The 15,713-nt window shown below is 38.1% G+C and overlaps 1 protein-coding gene across 1 annotated transcript in view; it reads right to left on the minus strand.

Annotated features, from left to right (window-relative positions):
* The window catches only part of VPS13C (vacuolar protein sorting 13 homolog C), a 225,912-nt gene that overhangs the window by 60,381 nt on the left and 149,818 nt on the right, over positions 1-15,713 (minus strand). The window contains exons 47-57 of the mRNA XM_018552762.1: positions 14,809-14,956; positions 14,037-14,184; positions 12,282-12,403; positions 11,238-11,407; positions 10,508-10,756; positions 9,360-9,379; positions 4,684-4,886; positions 3,702-3,794; positions 3,205-3,570; positions 1,756-1,845; positions 1,404-1,559 (exon numbers count right to left, since the gene is read on the minus strand). Of these exons, the coding sequence (XP_018408264.1) occupies positions 1,404-1,559; positions 1,756-1,845; positions 3,205-3,570; positions 3,702-3,794; positions 4,684-4,886; positions 9,360-9,379; positions 10,508-10,756; positions 11,238-11,407; positions 12,282-12,403; positions 14,037-14,184; positions 14,809-14,956 (1,765 nt within the window). The remainder of the gene's footprint in view (positions 1-1,403; positions 1,560-1,755; positions 1,846-3,204; positions 3,571-3,701; positions 3,795-4,683; positions 4,887-9,359; positions 9,380-10,507; positions 10,757-11,237; positions 11,408-12,281; positions 12,404-14,036; positions 14,185-14,808; positions 14,957-15,713) is intronic.

The raw sequence follows: 15,713 nt of genomic DNA on the forward strand, positions 1-15,713 counted from the left end.
GTCATGGATGACTGTAGTAAAACCTTAGTAGACAGAGCAGAGGTGGTGGCCACGCCTGAGAGAGCTAAAGAGGACTCCAAAAGATGGCACAGACTTGGGGACAGGGGTGTCAAACTCAATTTAATCGAGGGCCGCATCAAAATTATGGTTGCCCTCAAAGGGCCTGTAAGACTATATAAATGTATGTAATCTTTATCATAATTGCCTCTGCATTCGATTATCACTGGTTTTAGTAATAACTTAATACCTAGATCTGAAAGTATAAGTCTGGGAAATGGCTTGGTGGGCCGGATTCGGCCCCTGGGTCTTGAGTTTGACACATGTGCTCTAGGGCATGAGGATTCCAGGCTGCAGACATAAGTTGCATCAGTATGTATGCTGCAAGTAGCACTTGCTGGGCATACACAGTACACCAGGACTGTAGAATCAGACATGTTGCACCACAAGGCAACATAGCTCAGGGTACACTGCAACATAGCTCAGGGTACAGGGCAACATAGCTCAGGGTACAAGGCAACATAGCCCAGGGTACAAGGCAACATAGCCCAGGGTACAAGGCAAGGTCTCATGTACTCACAAACCTAACTGCTGGTATCAGGTGGCTGGAGGTGATCAAGTCACTGTAGGTTGGAGGCAGAAAAAGACCGGGGATGGAAGTCCCTTGTGGCTACTTACAAAGCAGGAGTGGCAGAAATCTGTAAAATGCTCTGATAGAAAGTCTTATTTAGGCCATAGTCCTAGTGCTATTATGCGGGTGAAATATCTGAAAAGATAGAGCTTGGAGGGCTTAACATTGCCCCAGTTAGCCGTATGTAGAGACTGACCCAGTTTTATGTTATACAGGAGATATATTATACACCTAAAAAGCTACAAAATGCTAAATTATTATTTTTATATTTTATTATACTCAGTCACCCTAAATGTTATGCACTTTATTTAATACAGAAAGTTTACACTATTTTAAAAGGCCATAGCTTAACATTTGATATGGACATGCCATAATATAAAATATGAACTTGACATTCACACAATAATATTTATAGCATGTAAAACACGTGATTATCTCCAAATATAAAATTCAAACAAGCATGACTAAATACAATGATGTGTTACTAACAAATTCTAAGGTAAGTCTCTGAACAAAGAAAATGTCTATCTAAGTTTGATGCAATGTGGAATCTACGGCTAACACTGCATTAATGAAAACACATGAGTAATAAAGGTTCTACATGAGTAAAAAACCATAAAGACTATGAATGCTTGGTGTGTGCTTTCAACTCCTGCTGCACACCCCAGACATCAGGTCTGAAAGCATGCACTTTTTGGGCCATGCCATACAACTGATTTACTAAGAAATATATGGTTGGGATCCCCACCCCAAAATTTTGAGTATTTTCACTTACCTTTGACAAGTTACTGAACACCCCCAGAGTACATTTAGAGACAGTGATGTTCATGGTATCCTTAGAAGTAATGTTAATAGCGGACTGAGGCTCAGGGATCATGACGAAATCGTCTCCTGGCAGAAGACTTTTGTTGTGGACAGGATTGTTGTTAATCTTCAAGCACAAAAAAAGATACTGCATTGTTTTTACTCTGGAGGCCATACTTGCAGTTTATACATATTAGCAAAACATATACGGTAAAAATCTTAACCAGACTTAAAAAAGAAACAGACAAATCATACAGCTCAGCAGTATTAGAATAAACTTCTATACATTGCTCTAGTTGTATTATGATTCAGTAGCCTCTAACCTCAAGCTTTAGACTCCAGCGCCGTTCTCCATTGTCAACTCGTTCAATCAAGGGTTCCCACACGGCATACATTTCATTGTAGTAGTGAACCTGTAAAGGTGTATAGCATAAAAACAGTTGGAATACAATGCAAATATTGTATGTTTATGGGATATTTTCATGAACAGATGTTTATAATCTCGTTTCTCTATCAAAGATGAATTATGAGTCAATATTTGGAACTTTTTAGGTGTCATCAACAAAACAATACACACAATAATGTTCAAATCTTATAATGATTATAATGATCAAAATTCTATTTACACATTTCTGTAAGTAATCCTGAATATTAACACATAATTAATCTTGTATACAACTAAGGCCTTGTTCACGCCAAAAGCGTGTGCGTTCCAGAGCGGTAGCTGCCCTAAAAAAATAGGACTTGCTCTATTTTTTGCGTTTGCAGTGGAACGGAACGCTGGCAAAGTTTTGCCACGCGTACGATCACACTGCGGGCGGGGGGCGTGGAAGCGGTGCCATTGAATTCGATGCACCGCCACGCCCCCTCCCCCCCCAAAACGCGGGGGGAAGTTTCTCAGCGATCGCGGTGCCTTCTAGCAGCTACCGCTCTGGAACGCACGCTTTCGGTGTGAACAAGCCCTTAAGGGATGTTGGTGTCAGGAGACATGAAACAGGGAACACAGATATTATACTATATATTCTCTATCAAAGATGATAGCAAAACCTAACCAAAGAAACCTTCAACTGTGCTAACAATTACGGTAAATCTTTTAGCTACTGGAAGGTTTAACTGCTTATTCACAATAACCACAATCTAAAAATCTATTGATTTCCTCATGGAGAAAATGAGTGTACTGCCAAAAAGTAGTTAAACCTCTCAGTAGTACACACTGCAGATCGCAGAGTCCCCGATCTTCTTCCTGCAGAGAGCGGTGACAGTCAGTCACCACTCCCTGCAGGGATTTATTTCTAGAGAGGCAGAGGTAGCTCTCAATCAGGAGGCGGGGTGGATCGCGACAATATTGTCAGGATCAGTTTCGGCTGCAGTGAAGCCCTGCGCTGTAAGCATATAGCGGACAATAGTACTAACACATTAGTAATTGTCCTCCTGTGACCCTAAAGGGAACTATAACCAAATAGGGTTGGGCCATAGTTCTCCATTAATTGCCAATGTAACCCTAGCCTTCTACCGTCCTCTGTACTTATAATTCGGTTGTTAGATTGATTTAATTGTGACTAAAGTTACACATTCATTTGATCAAGAACAAGGTGTTGTAGTGGCCACTAAAAAAAATGTTGGTAAATACCCTACAGCCTCATTCACTTTTGGTACTACTACATCAAAACATTAGGAATTTACCATCTACAAAATGTACAGTTATAATTGTTATATAAAATATAGTAGTAGAAATTAGTCTCCATAACAGAAATGGATAATTATCATAATACCTCTAATGTGGTGTCAGCAGTCACATTCATAAGTGATGTCCAATTCTTTACAGTTCCAGTAAATGTAGATTCCACCAAAAGCAAAGGCACAGTACGGTGACCCAGACCACATTCAAGTGTCACCTGCACAGAGTTTACTTTAACACTAAAGGTCTCTAGTTTGTTTGGGCATTCTGTGTTCTGAAAGCATTCTGTAATTTCATCAGCTGACTCGACCCCCAAGAACCAGTTATTGCAGCTCTCTGTTGTTCTTATGCCCCAAATGTTCTTGTGTTCAACTAAATCCTCTTTGCCTACATCCTCCTTGGGCTTTGGTTTCAAAACAGCCATGATGGTCAGTACAGTATTGAGGATAATGGGTGAGATCTGGGAGAAAAGTAGAACATATGATTATTCTTTTTCTAATTAGTGGCATTCCCATCAATGTAGGAATGGCTAGCAGAGTCCATTTAATTGCACTGCCAATGTGTTATTTAATTCTGGCAATGGTAATTTACCTTTATAACGACTTCTTCTAAAAGAAGAGTAGCATCCTGGCTACCAGTTTCATCTGTTATGCTTTCCAACTGCAAGGAACATGGCTGTACAACCTATGTGATCAAAATGTTTCCAATGTTACAAGTAAGTTACTGAGGGATGATGATGTACATAAGAATACATTTCAACTTTAAACGTTACAACAAATTCCATCTGAACAGAACTGAACAGCAAAGCAACAGAAATACACCCTTATGCTGAGGAGAAACATCTGAAAATGAAAATGCCAATTAAAAAACATTTTTAGACCTCTAGCACATCAATTGTTCAGTTTAATAACTTTTGTAAATGTTTTGCTTGAATGTGCTGCAAATAGAATATTTTTGTTTCAGTCCAAATCATAATTACAATTAAAATTAAGATAATTTTTAAAAACTATTTGGCATCTACATTATGACTTTTTTTTATTGTTCCTTTGCCTTTAGAACAAGAATAAAGCATAAAGATGATTATTCACATAAAAACTACATATTATAGATTATATAATCACCATCATCATTTTAAGAACTGAAAAGCACACATACAATTTAACAATATAATATGTGTGACAATGTAGCATTCATTCAATGAAGAAGAAAGGAAAATAAAATGAAAGGTTGCTTAAAAAGTAAAAGAACAGAGCAAAAGAAGAACAATAATGAGAGGATTAAAAAGAATGTGGAAAGTATCGTTACTATTAGACCTAAAATAGGGATAATAGCAATCGCCAGAGTAAACACATTAGCTTAATATCAAACAATTCAGGATAAGCATCTTGCATCCATTTGGGTATTAGTGAATATAACGTATTAATTGTGAATCTGCAAGTTTAGCTAAACCACTCTGCAAGATTTCTGGGTGGCTATCTAGTCTGAATTGTTCTTTTAACCCACAGACAATACTAGATCATTTTAAAGACAAGGCAGATCAAGTTGAACAGTTAAAAGCAAAACATGTTTATACCGTAGTGATGTTGTTGCCCCTCAGCTTTCTGAGAAATGGACAGGCTAGAACTTTGAATTCCTTCACAATGGCAGTCAATTTTTTCTTCGAGCTCACATCAGAAAGCATGATATTGCCCTGGAAAGATACAGTTAGGGCAGGGGCATCTGCCTTTGTTAAGTTGGCCACAAATACAATTTCAGGATCCATGATCAATGCTTTCACTTTTAATTTCTGGGGGGCTGCCTGTTCTAAAGAAAAAGGAACAAAAAAAGTTACATTGCAGAATAAACATAAAAAATACACAGAAGCTCATGAAAAGTTTTTGATTAAAAAAACATTCAAACAACATTTGCAAGGAACAAACTTGCAAGGTGCGAAACAGGTTCCTGGAAATTTTAATGGATGAGTGCCATGTCCAAAATTTAACAGATAGAAAATTTCTAAAATGTGTTACAAAATATACATTATATCTGGTGTCGTTCTCACTTATTTTCAGTGAAGTAAAATATGGAATCGGCAACTAATGTGATAACAAAAATGGCTAACATGTTGATCACCGTTAGGAGCTAGAGAGTTTTAAATAATATTTTGAAGACAAAATACGGTTCTTGAACACAGAAAAGAGCTAATTGATCTATTTTAGGTTCATTTCAAGAAATGTATGTTGTTGAAAGTAATTTTTTGTACCAAAGCAGTTACACGGTTTAATGTTAACTTATTTATTAAAGTGAAGAAACTCGGCTAAACAAAGCGCATTAAGAAGAACACATTCTATTAATAGTTTATTAACCTTAATTATTCAAACACTTTATCACCCACAAGTTTCAGTGTAGATAGAACACTGCAATAATTCTATCCTTCTTTCTGAGTACATGCCTAGTATAAATCCAATGTTGTGAAATCATGACGAAATAAGGTTACTAGGTTTCACGAAACAGGTATGGAAGGGGTTGTTCTGTTCCTCAGAAGTCCTAATTAAATCTGCCAGAGTGCGCTTGACATCAGGAGTATTATTACAGGAAGTATCTAGGTCACTAATTATTGTTTACTATTATGAAACATCATCACATGATCAGGAATTAGCGGAAGCCACATCAAGGTTTGCTGTGTATTAAAAGGGTTCATAAAAGAGTGACATCTGTTGCAAACATTGCACCTTCACAAATCCAGCCACCTGTGTCACTAGACATATTTGACAAAGCAGCCCTTGTGCTAAATGTAGACCACTGACAAACCCTAGCACTTTTTGTGTTACCTTACACCATCAGCTAAACACCCACATTCAAAACCACCAACTCTAGACATACACTTCCTTTGCAATAAATTGCTGCAAAACTTCACATGATATAAAAATGTTATTTGCACAACTCAAAATTACCAAAATGCTTTGGATGCACAAGACATCAGGTTTATAGTTTAGTAAGAAAAGGTGGTAGTTATTATTTATTAATTAAAAAAGCAACAGAGAGATTGAGGTCGACTACTTTAATGGGGAAGAAGCTAGGACCAACAAAGTAGAATCTATTGTGAACTTAACAGAAGCAAAAATAGAGACCGGTTGAAATGGGTTACAAAGGTTGTGTTAAGCAGTTGGTGGGTAAAAGCCCTGTACTTTTTTAATAACATCGTTTCTTTTTTTGTATTTGCATAGAAATATTATCAAGGTGTTGCATATCTGAATAAAACAGAAAGGCAGCAAACTTTGACAGCAGCACTGATCACTGCATGAAGTTTACGGTTACATCACATATTAAAACCTGAAGGCTACACAAGTAGATTACATGCCCTGGGTGGTAAAAAGTCCCAGGGGCCAAATTTACCACTAGGCCTTCAAGTCCTAGGTGAAAGGGATTGTGGTGAGCATAGATATAAATCCACCACCTCCTACCAAAAAGCCTGTATATTAGGGCAATCCCAAATAATGTGTAGGAAATCTGCCTGATACTGGGGGCATCTACAACACTTAACCCCTTCATGACTGAGGCCTTTTTTTCATTTTTTTGTACCCATGTTATATTCCACATTTTAGGCCTGAAAATTACTTAAAACCCCCCAACATTATATATTTTCTGAATGCCAAGACCCTATAGAATAAAATGGTGGTAGTTGCAAATTTTTATGTTGCGCAATATTAGCGCAACTCCTTATTAAACCCCAATATTTAGTGAAAAATTTAATTAAATGCCCCAAAACACAACAAAATACCCATTTTTTTAATAAGGAGGGATAGATTTGGGCAACTTTGGCTGGCATGAAATATATTTGATGCAAGAATTTGTAATGGCTGAATTGATCCCTATAAATATAGAGCAATATGAGAGGAAACTTAATTTCAACAAAATTGATTGACAAGGGGAGATTCTTAAAGGCATATAATTTCAATATATTTTTGAGGCGTACGAGGAGTGGATAGACATTTCAAAGGGATGAAATCCAGCACTGATTTAGTTATCTAAAGGCCAAGGTATTTTATCCTGGAGACTAATTTTAATGGGACAGAGGGCTGAGGATCTAAAGGGCCTGGAGGGTCTGAGACATCCCCAGCTGACTTCCAGCCCAGAAATAAGGAATCATTTGTTTAAAATAGGTAATGTTTCCTGCAGGGATAGGATAAATAGGGGAGAGGTGCAGAGGGCTAGGGCAATGGGTTTTCCTATTAAGGCAAAAAGGCCAGGAACAGAAGACATCTATGCCTTGTACCGCTACAAATGGAGAACTTGTGGGACAGGGTTTTGCCAATATTTATAGCTGCTAGTGCATGCCTTTATAGTATGCTGATCAAGGAAATTGGGCCCAAAACTATTTTTTTCCAAGACTACTTACATATATAGTCCCAATCTACAGAATTGAAATGTCCAATGATACCAGTGCCCTCTGACAATGTTTGCTACGACCATGTGGGGTAACAATCATTCTAAAGTTAGCATCAGTTGACTTATGTTATATAAATCCTGTTTGGTCAGGTAAAACCAGAAAAATTAAAAACCATAGAGAGCCTTGTTGCTAACAATCTTTAGATCCATAGTGCTATATGTCTGTACGAGGCACATGGTAATGGATATTTGTCTGGTTCCCCAATCAATAATACATGAGCATCTTACAGGGATGGGAGGGGAATATCTTGAGTAAGGCAGGCTCAGTACAATGATTGCAGTCTAGGGGTTTGCTCTTTTTTTGAACCATTCCGTTAGCAGACCATCAGGGCCATGTGATTTATTATTAAGGAAAGCGTGTACAGATATAGCTGGTATGATCACATTCTCAGCGCATGCTGCCCCTAGTAATAAATCATTATTGGCACAATTGAGGTCATTCCGCAAGGAGCAACCTAAAACATGCCATACATAGAAGGTTTGCTTGCGTTGTGGATGTTTTCACCTCCGGAGTTCAGTCAAAATAAACACTTCTAACCCCAACAGATTGCGAAATCTGAAATTGCAGCTCTGGGTGTATAATTCTAACTTGTAATCTAGGATATTTCATAAGTCACCCGCAGTAAAAACCCTCATGGGCATGAATGGGGCAAGTTTCTCCGAGAGAGAATATAAAGCCAAGGAAAGGAGGCAGGATGTAAACTTGCACTAGCAACAGCGTATGAGAAGCGGTATTGAGACCCAGCTAGCATATGAAGAAAATGTGGCACGTAAGGCTCTTTGAATCTACTACCTCTTCAAAGAGAGACTTTTATTACCCAAAGATGGTGTTTTTTTTTCTCTCTCTATTGGTTGAGCTCAATGGACTTGTCTCTTTTTTCAACCTGGCTAAATATGTAACAAAAAAACGACCTATTTGTATATTTCACTGTACTTTTTGCATCACAGCCCTACTGCGGTCCTACCCAAACTCACCGGCAATATAAAACAATGTCTAAAACCGGTTAAATCACTGTATCTACTGGATGGAAAGCTGAACTTCCAAATGTATGCAAAATGTTGCACCCGTCAATCCCTGGGGTGGTTATTTGCTTCACAAATGATTTTTTCCTTGAAATTGCGGTCATAGAAAAAGTTTAAAAAACTTGGTCTATGTGGGAATTATTTTTCAAGTACAGCATGAAGCAAAATGATTCATAAAGGAAATAAACAAACAACACGGATCAACCCTGTAACCCACTTTAAAGTGAAACTATATTTATAGTTTTTTTTAAAATGTATGTTTTACATTTATTACTAGTTGCTTAAAAGTAGTAATAAAACTCTCAAACTTTTTTTCAATAATGAATCCAGATCAAACAAATATACATTACATAGCTTTACATTTTTGCCAGTGACAGTAAAGTCAATAGGTTTTTAAGCAATTAAAAATGCTGATTAAATCACTTACAATGGATGCTGCTTCTTGATGTTGACAAATTTAATTTTATACTACAGAAAGAGCTTGTCCCCTGAGCACTGACCCCGATATCTTGTTTTAGGGTGGTCCTATGGAGCCACCCTTGTCCTAGTAAGCGGTGTGTCTCCATAAAAATACAGGCTCAGCAAGGCAAGCCAATTCCCTGTTCTCTGCTCCCCTCTCCATGCTAGCAGATGGGCGGCTGCTGGAGACTGCACTTTCCATTGTGATCTTGTACTGGACAGAAACTTCAGGAACTTCAGGAAAGCTGAGCTGAGATAACTGGAGCCAGCAGTTTGAAAACATGATGACTGAGTGTTTGGACAAAAATGTAAAGAAATACTTCCCTGGGCAGTGTATACATGTTTGATCTGGATTCAATCTTGAAAAAAAATTACAGTTTATTACTACTATAATGTTTAAAATATGTTTGTATTATGTTTCAAACTAGAAAACTAAAATATTCATCATTTTAAAAGGATTTTTACCTTCAAAAACAGAATATTGCATATGAGTAGATCATATTTACCACGTGCAACATTTAAAACTTCAGTTTACAAACTTGTGAACCTCCAAACAATACTAAGTGTCCTTTAAATGAGAGTTCCAGTCAATATAAATAATACCAGTATACTGAAATAATATCAGGGTAGTGCAGATTAGCAATATTTACTAATGTATTAGCTCAGAGGCGTCCCCAAGCAGGGTGTGACCCGGAATGGCCACCGGGTGTCACCCCCGTTAGGACGTCAACACGCATGCTCGTAAGGAAGTCATGCGCAGTTAACTGCTGGCGGCCATCTTGGTGATGGATGCCGGCAGAGAGAGGAGGGGACGTTTGTCCTGCAGGATAAGGTATGCCGCCGGGTCTCCTCCTCTCTTGTACTGCTGTCGGGCACTTGGTCAATGACCGAGTGCCCGACTTTTCAGAGAGGGTGACATCAGAATGACTGAGTCATTTTGGCGTCACCCAGTGTGGGCGGCAGTCCCCGCACCCCCCTTGTGACACCACTGTATTAGCTTGTTTTGCAGGAAATGGCTAGTTTGTTTCAACAATAACCAGATGCACAGTACCATGCCAAAATGATAACCTTGCATCTGCAGGGCTCAGGCTTTAGGCCTGGTTCACACCTGGACGTTTTACAGCACATTCCTACGCGCTGTAAAACGCTCAACATGTGAAAACCAATAATTGCCTACGTGCATGGTTCCCACCTGGGCGTTTTACAGCGCGGTAAAACGCCCAACGCCCAAAGTAGTACAGGATCTTCTTTGGGGTGTATTTGCCGCGCGTATCTATTAGGAAACAGCCGGATACCCCTCGGAAACGCGCGTTTGTGGCACTTTTCTTTTAAATCGAGGTGCAAACGCGCATATTCCGTACGCCCAGGTGTGAACCCAGCCTTACTGTTCATTGATAACTTTGAAAAATGAAAGACAAGCATTAAGTGAAACAATAAAATACATAATACTACATTATGTCATTTTTTAAAGTTCCTGACCAGGAAACATACCTTCCTTCTCTGTTTTGGGCTTGGCAAGAGTGGATTGTTTGGGTTGGCTGTGTATATGTTTATCTGTGTTCGGACTCTGAGGCATGGCCTTAATGAAGAAATCACCAACAGTCATCAAGAATTCCACACTGGCACAAACATACAGCTTCTCCATGATGGCGGAGATTGATCGTTCCTCTCCGCTTTGTTTGTATTCTATATCAATCATATTGCGTGAGCTGGAGGAATCTTTTTGGTCAATCATTCTAGTAAAGAAAAAATAATATTTTCATGACTGCCCAGTCACAAGAAAGTGTTATTCAAAAAGAGATGTTAGTGTTAGGATTTATTTTATGTCTATGAGTGCACATGTTGCTTGTGTCACAATGCTTTAGTTGTGTTCTCCTCAGGGCAAACACACCAGACCCGTAAATGTAGAGTAAACCATATTCTATAAACGATATAGTTGAAATTCAGATATGTTCCTTGAATCTATGACCACTTTGACCTAGCCAGGTTACTCTGTGCACTGCCACAACATTTAGTCAGCTTTGTTTCACCCTGTAGAGAACATGAATGTGAAACTAAATTGATACATTCACAAGGGCAGTTATAAGTAAGCCCAAAAAGCATGTAAATAAAGGAATTTTTCAACTGGGTGTTAAAAAAGCAGATTTAACAAAATCAAAACTGAGAGTAAAAGAACTGATCTGATCTATGCTGGAATGAAGAATACAAATGACAAACCTGGAGGTGGCCCTGGTAACACCTTCCCTGAGGTCATCAAGAGTGCAGGTCTTGAGACAAATGGAAAAGTCCATTGAGCTATCAGCACACATCATTCCTGAGGATGACAGACAATGCAGTCTCAATTCTCCCAGACGCAGACTTTCATGATGCAGCCATTCAGAAGCCACCTGCAACACAACAAAATATTAATAGTCACAGAAGTGTAAAAGAGTAATAAGAAGACTATGGTGGACTCAGTCAAATCTTAACACCAATGTGAGTAGTCAGACATACTGTAACTGTTCAGTGGGAACACTAACTAGATCAAAGCGTTGAATATATTGTTGAATATATTGTTGAATATATTAATACATATAGACCCATTATTAATAAAAAATAAACTCATCAGAAAACAGTTTAGTGGCTTACATTTAATTTAAATGCAAAAGAAACAAGAAGAGAGTCAAGTACTAATATATGGATCCCTGTTACTTATACCACTGGATGCTATGCTGTGAGACAAGAACTAATGGTGGTACAAGGAAAGCCTGAGATTATTAAGGAGACATATGATGCCCCTGAGCCTCTCTGTACAGCTGTGTGACCCTGTCTTGCAGGAGGCAACACTCTAGTGACAACAGGCAGTCATGACAGAAAAACGAAAAGTTAGAAAAGCAGAACTGAAGTGTCCTTTGACATGTGCTCCAGCAGCCTCCTTGCGCCTCTTTTAGCCACTGTTTTGACAGAATGCTGGATCTCTTAAAAGGGCAAAAAAGCCAGACACAGTGAGATAGTGAAAATGCATTAACCCCAACGAACTTGAATATGTTTCTACAAGCAGGAATCTAAAGTGTAAATAAAACTGTATACAACACCAAATAGACAAACTGAAAAAAGTGGAAGGTGGCAGCTGGAACCTTACCAATGGAAAGACACAGAAAATGCTCTAACAGCAGAATGATAGCATAGGCGGTATTTAGAAACTGCAATACTTGTGGTGATTACAGATTACACAGCACATTTTGGGAGATACTAACTAACACAAATTGCAGGCATACCCACCTTACTAGTGTCATTGTTGTAGAGCATGACAGAGAGAGATTCAAAATTAAAACCAAACTTCAACATGATAGCTGGAGTCTCATCACTGGAGACTTGAGGTGAAGCAGATGTTTTATGATCATCTAAAGCAAAAAATAAATACAATTTTATGGCACAAAGACAATGCAAAACTAAGTGCTATCAATTATACTGTAATTAAATATTAATTTAATTCTTTAGAATTAGTTATAACATAGCTGGACCATACAGATTCATATACATGTGTACTATACAAAATATGTTGAATCACCACAGAAACCAAGACACCACACCCCTAATATTCAAGTACAAACAATTCTTAATGGGGCTTTTAAAGTACCCAGGCTTGTCGCCCTTGTACATTTTCCATCCTAGGTGATGAAGGAGACTCCCCGGATGTGTGGATCCAATTACAACAAAGCTGCCCGACAATGGTATTCATGTATTGACTGTGTGATTGTTTACTTAAATCTTCAATGATTAGTGAGTGGAGTTTATAAAAAAAATATAATGATTGGTGTATTTACTTATCATGTGAACATTATAGGCTATATACATACATACAATGTATTTGTGAAGGTTCCAGGGAGGTTTGATGCCGTAGTATATGTAATATCATTAAGGGAGCCGCTAATTGACATGTTTTTAACACAAATTATCTTGTATGTACTTTTAACAAGTGGTTGTTTTTTCAATAAATTATACAACACACAGTATAATTTATGTGTTATTACAGATTTGGTTATGTCCCTCCACATTCTGAAGACCACACCTTAAAGCTCCATTAAGAAGGGTTTGTTGTTTGTACTCACTTACAGGTGTAGTCAAACTGAACATAGATCTATATGTGTGCTGGACATGTTTAGAGAGAAGTTTTGTAAATAAAACGGCTTTATACACAAAACTAATGGACATAGTTTTTCTTACAATTGCTAACTAAACAAAAAGGAACAGAGCAGAAAGGGGAAATATAAGATAAATACAAATCTACTTCTAAAAATAACTAATGTAAGATTGTTTAGCTAATATCCCTCAAAAGACTATAGCTAACTGTGGGAGTGGTGAACATATTTAGGTAGAACTCACATCCCAAGATAACTCAGGTAACTAAATACACAAACAGGGAAGATTGTAAATACAAGAAGCATGTGTATTCTTGCACAACTCTCACAAAAATTCAAGTACAGATCTGTACAATAATCCGATGTGAAACTTTGTTTCTGTGCAAAAACTTCCTGTAATAAAAACAGCTTTTGTTACTCTATGTGACATTATGACCAGGCTTTTAAACTTGTGCAGGGGCAGCTGCTAGGAGCCCAGTTTCTACTAATATAGGCACCACTTCACAACTATATCTCCCAAGAACCCATTCCCTACACACAGTACATGGGGAGACTCTTGAACGTTATGGTAGCGGCACTGTTTTGCTGGGAAATAAATAAATATGTACACATCAAATGGGATAGGCAGAGTTCTGTAGTCCAGCAGGTAAGACTAATAACGCTGAGCAGTAAAGGCACTGTATTGTCAACTCAAACAGGATGTTAGGAGCACAAATGATTCCTGGATGATCAGCAGATATTTATCTATACTTGGTAGCATTGTAAAGGGGTAAAACATGGGGAAATGTGCATGTATTGCAGAGATTACATTTTAATATCAAAATACATTAGTTCTCTCTTGCACTTAATTTAGTGTGCTTTATCAATCATACACCTGTTCTAGAATCACATTTACCTCTTTGTTTACTTATTGCACTTGTCTCTTTTAATACCCCTTCAACCTCTCCAGATGTTTGAGCTTTACTTTGCAGTGATGGTTTTTCTGACAAGTTTTCAAATAGGACATTCATAAGGACAGTAAGATCATCTTGGCTCAAAGCAACCTGGAAAGAAAATGAATGAATCAAATGAAAAGGTGCTCATGCATGTGTTTTTGTACTTTTAACCCATTACCTGCCAGCAATGTATCCCTTACAGTATTGGCTTTGGGCCCCTGCAAATAGTAAAGTATATATAAAGTATAGTAAAGTCGACTGTTGGCTTTACACTTGAAGCGATACTTGCGGCCAAGCTGCAGCCAGGTTGCTTTCACGGGTCACTAAAATTGTCGCCCCCACCCCACTGCAATTGTCCACGAGCACCGCTGCCACTCCTGTGGGCCCGGAACCGTCATCACGGGTGTCAGAGGGAAGTGGGGAGAGAGACTGGCGAACATCCATTCACTTATCTCCTCCACACTGAATGGAGTCGGAAGCTCGATCCGTGCTTGAACAGCTTCTTTGAAGTGGAAAGGTGACACAAGGAGTCTAATAGACCCCTAATATCACCGTAAATAGATTATGTCACCAATACCTAAGTGTATATAAACCATTATCATAAGTAACAACCCACACAGTACCTAAAAAGAAATATAGCACATTCCTTACACTAACAAAAATGTGACTTCCACATAATGCTACATAATTCCACATAATGCTAGAATCACACGTTGCATTACGCTACCATACCTGCATTGGTTTTAAATCTCCATCAATCTGAATGGCTGGTATCTGGGAATACCAAGAAGCAGCAAGATTCCTTTGTACAGATACAATTAGATTGACGGGCTGCAGTATCTCTAGCTCTGGCTGAGGAGACTCATTCTGAAGTACTGTCCTGCAAAGATAGAACGCCTTTCAAGCTAGGCTACAAAATCTTCCACAATAATTGGAAACCTTTAATATATTTTGACTAAGTAAACATTTTGAGTTATCATAGTAAAAATGATCTGTCTTTATTGTTGCAGAATGACTGCAAAGATAAAAACATTTAGCTGTATACATTTTACTATGTTTAATCAGTCTTAGGGTTGCTATAAATGGACAAATCAAGGTTGCTATAAATGGAAACTACTTTTCTTAAGAATGATGCGCATGGAAATTATTGCCCGACTTTGAATGTGTTACATGAGGGCTAGGACCAGCTGTGATATGTACTACTCTACCTGACATAAGGTATCAAGCCTGCTCAAACAAAATTGAAAAATCTCCAAAATACAGGTTGACCCTCGGGAGTTCAGGATGGGCCTAATAATCAAAAGAGATGCACTAAAAACATGAGCATAGCTTTTAATTATCAACTCGTCTATGGATACCCTAAGCTAATGTTAGTCATAGTGTTACACTGTAAAGACAAAACAAAATCATGAGTATAGAGAAACTAATTTTTTTTAACCCCATTGCATATTAATAATTATTTGACATTAAGCTGCTTACAATGGGGTACATATATAAACAAACAAAATATTAGAAGAACCGTTTCAGATGGGCGTCAGCAAAAACAGGCTGTTGGCCCTTTTCAATAGCTTTTATGTCGCACACTATGGTTGATGCACTAGACAGGATAAGTGAATCTCTTTGTTACACTGTCCTTT

The sequence above is a fragment of the Nanorana parkeri genome, unplaced genomic scaffold, assembly GCF_000935625.1.
Source record: "Nanorana parkeri isolate BGI_ZX_2015 unplaced genomic scaffold, ASM93562v1 scaffold97, whole genome shotgun sequence".
In the NCBI taxonomy this organism is placed as follows: Eukaryota; Metazoa; Chordata; class Amphibia; order Anura; family Dicroglossidae; genus Nanorana; species Nanorana parkeri.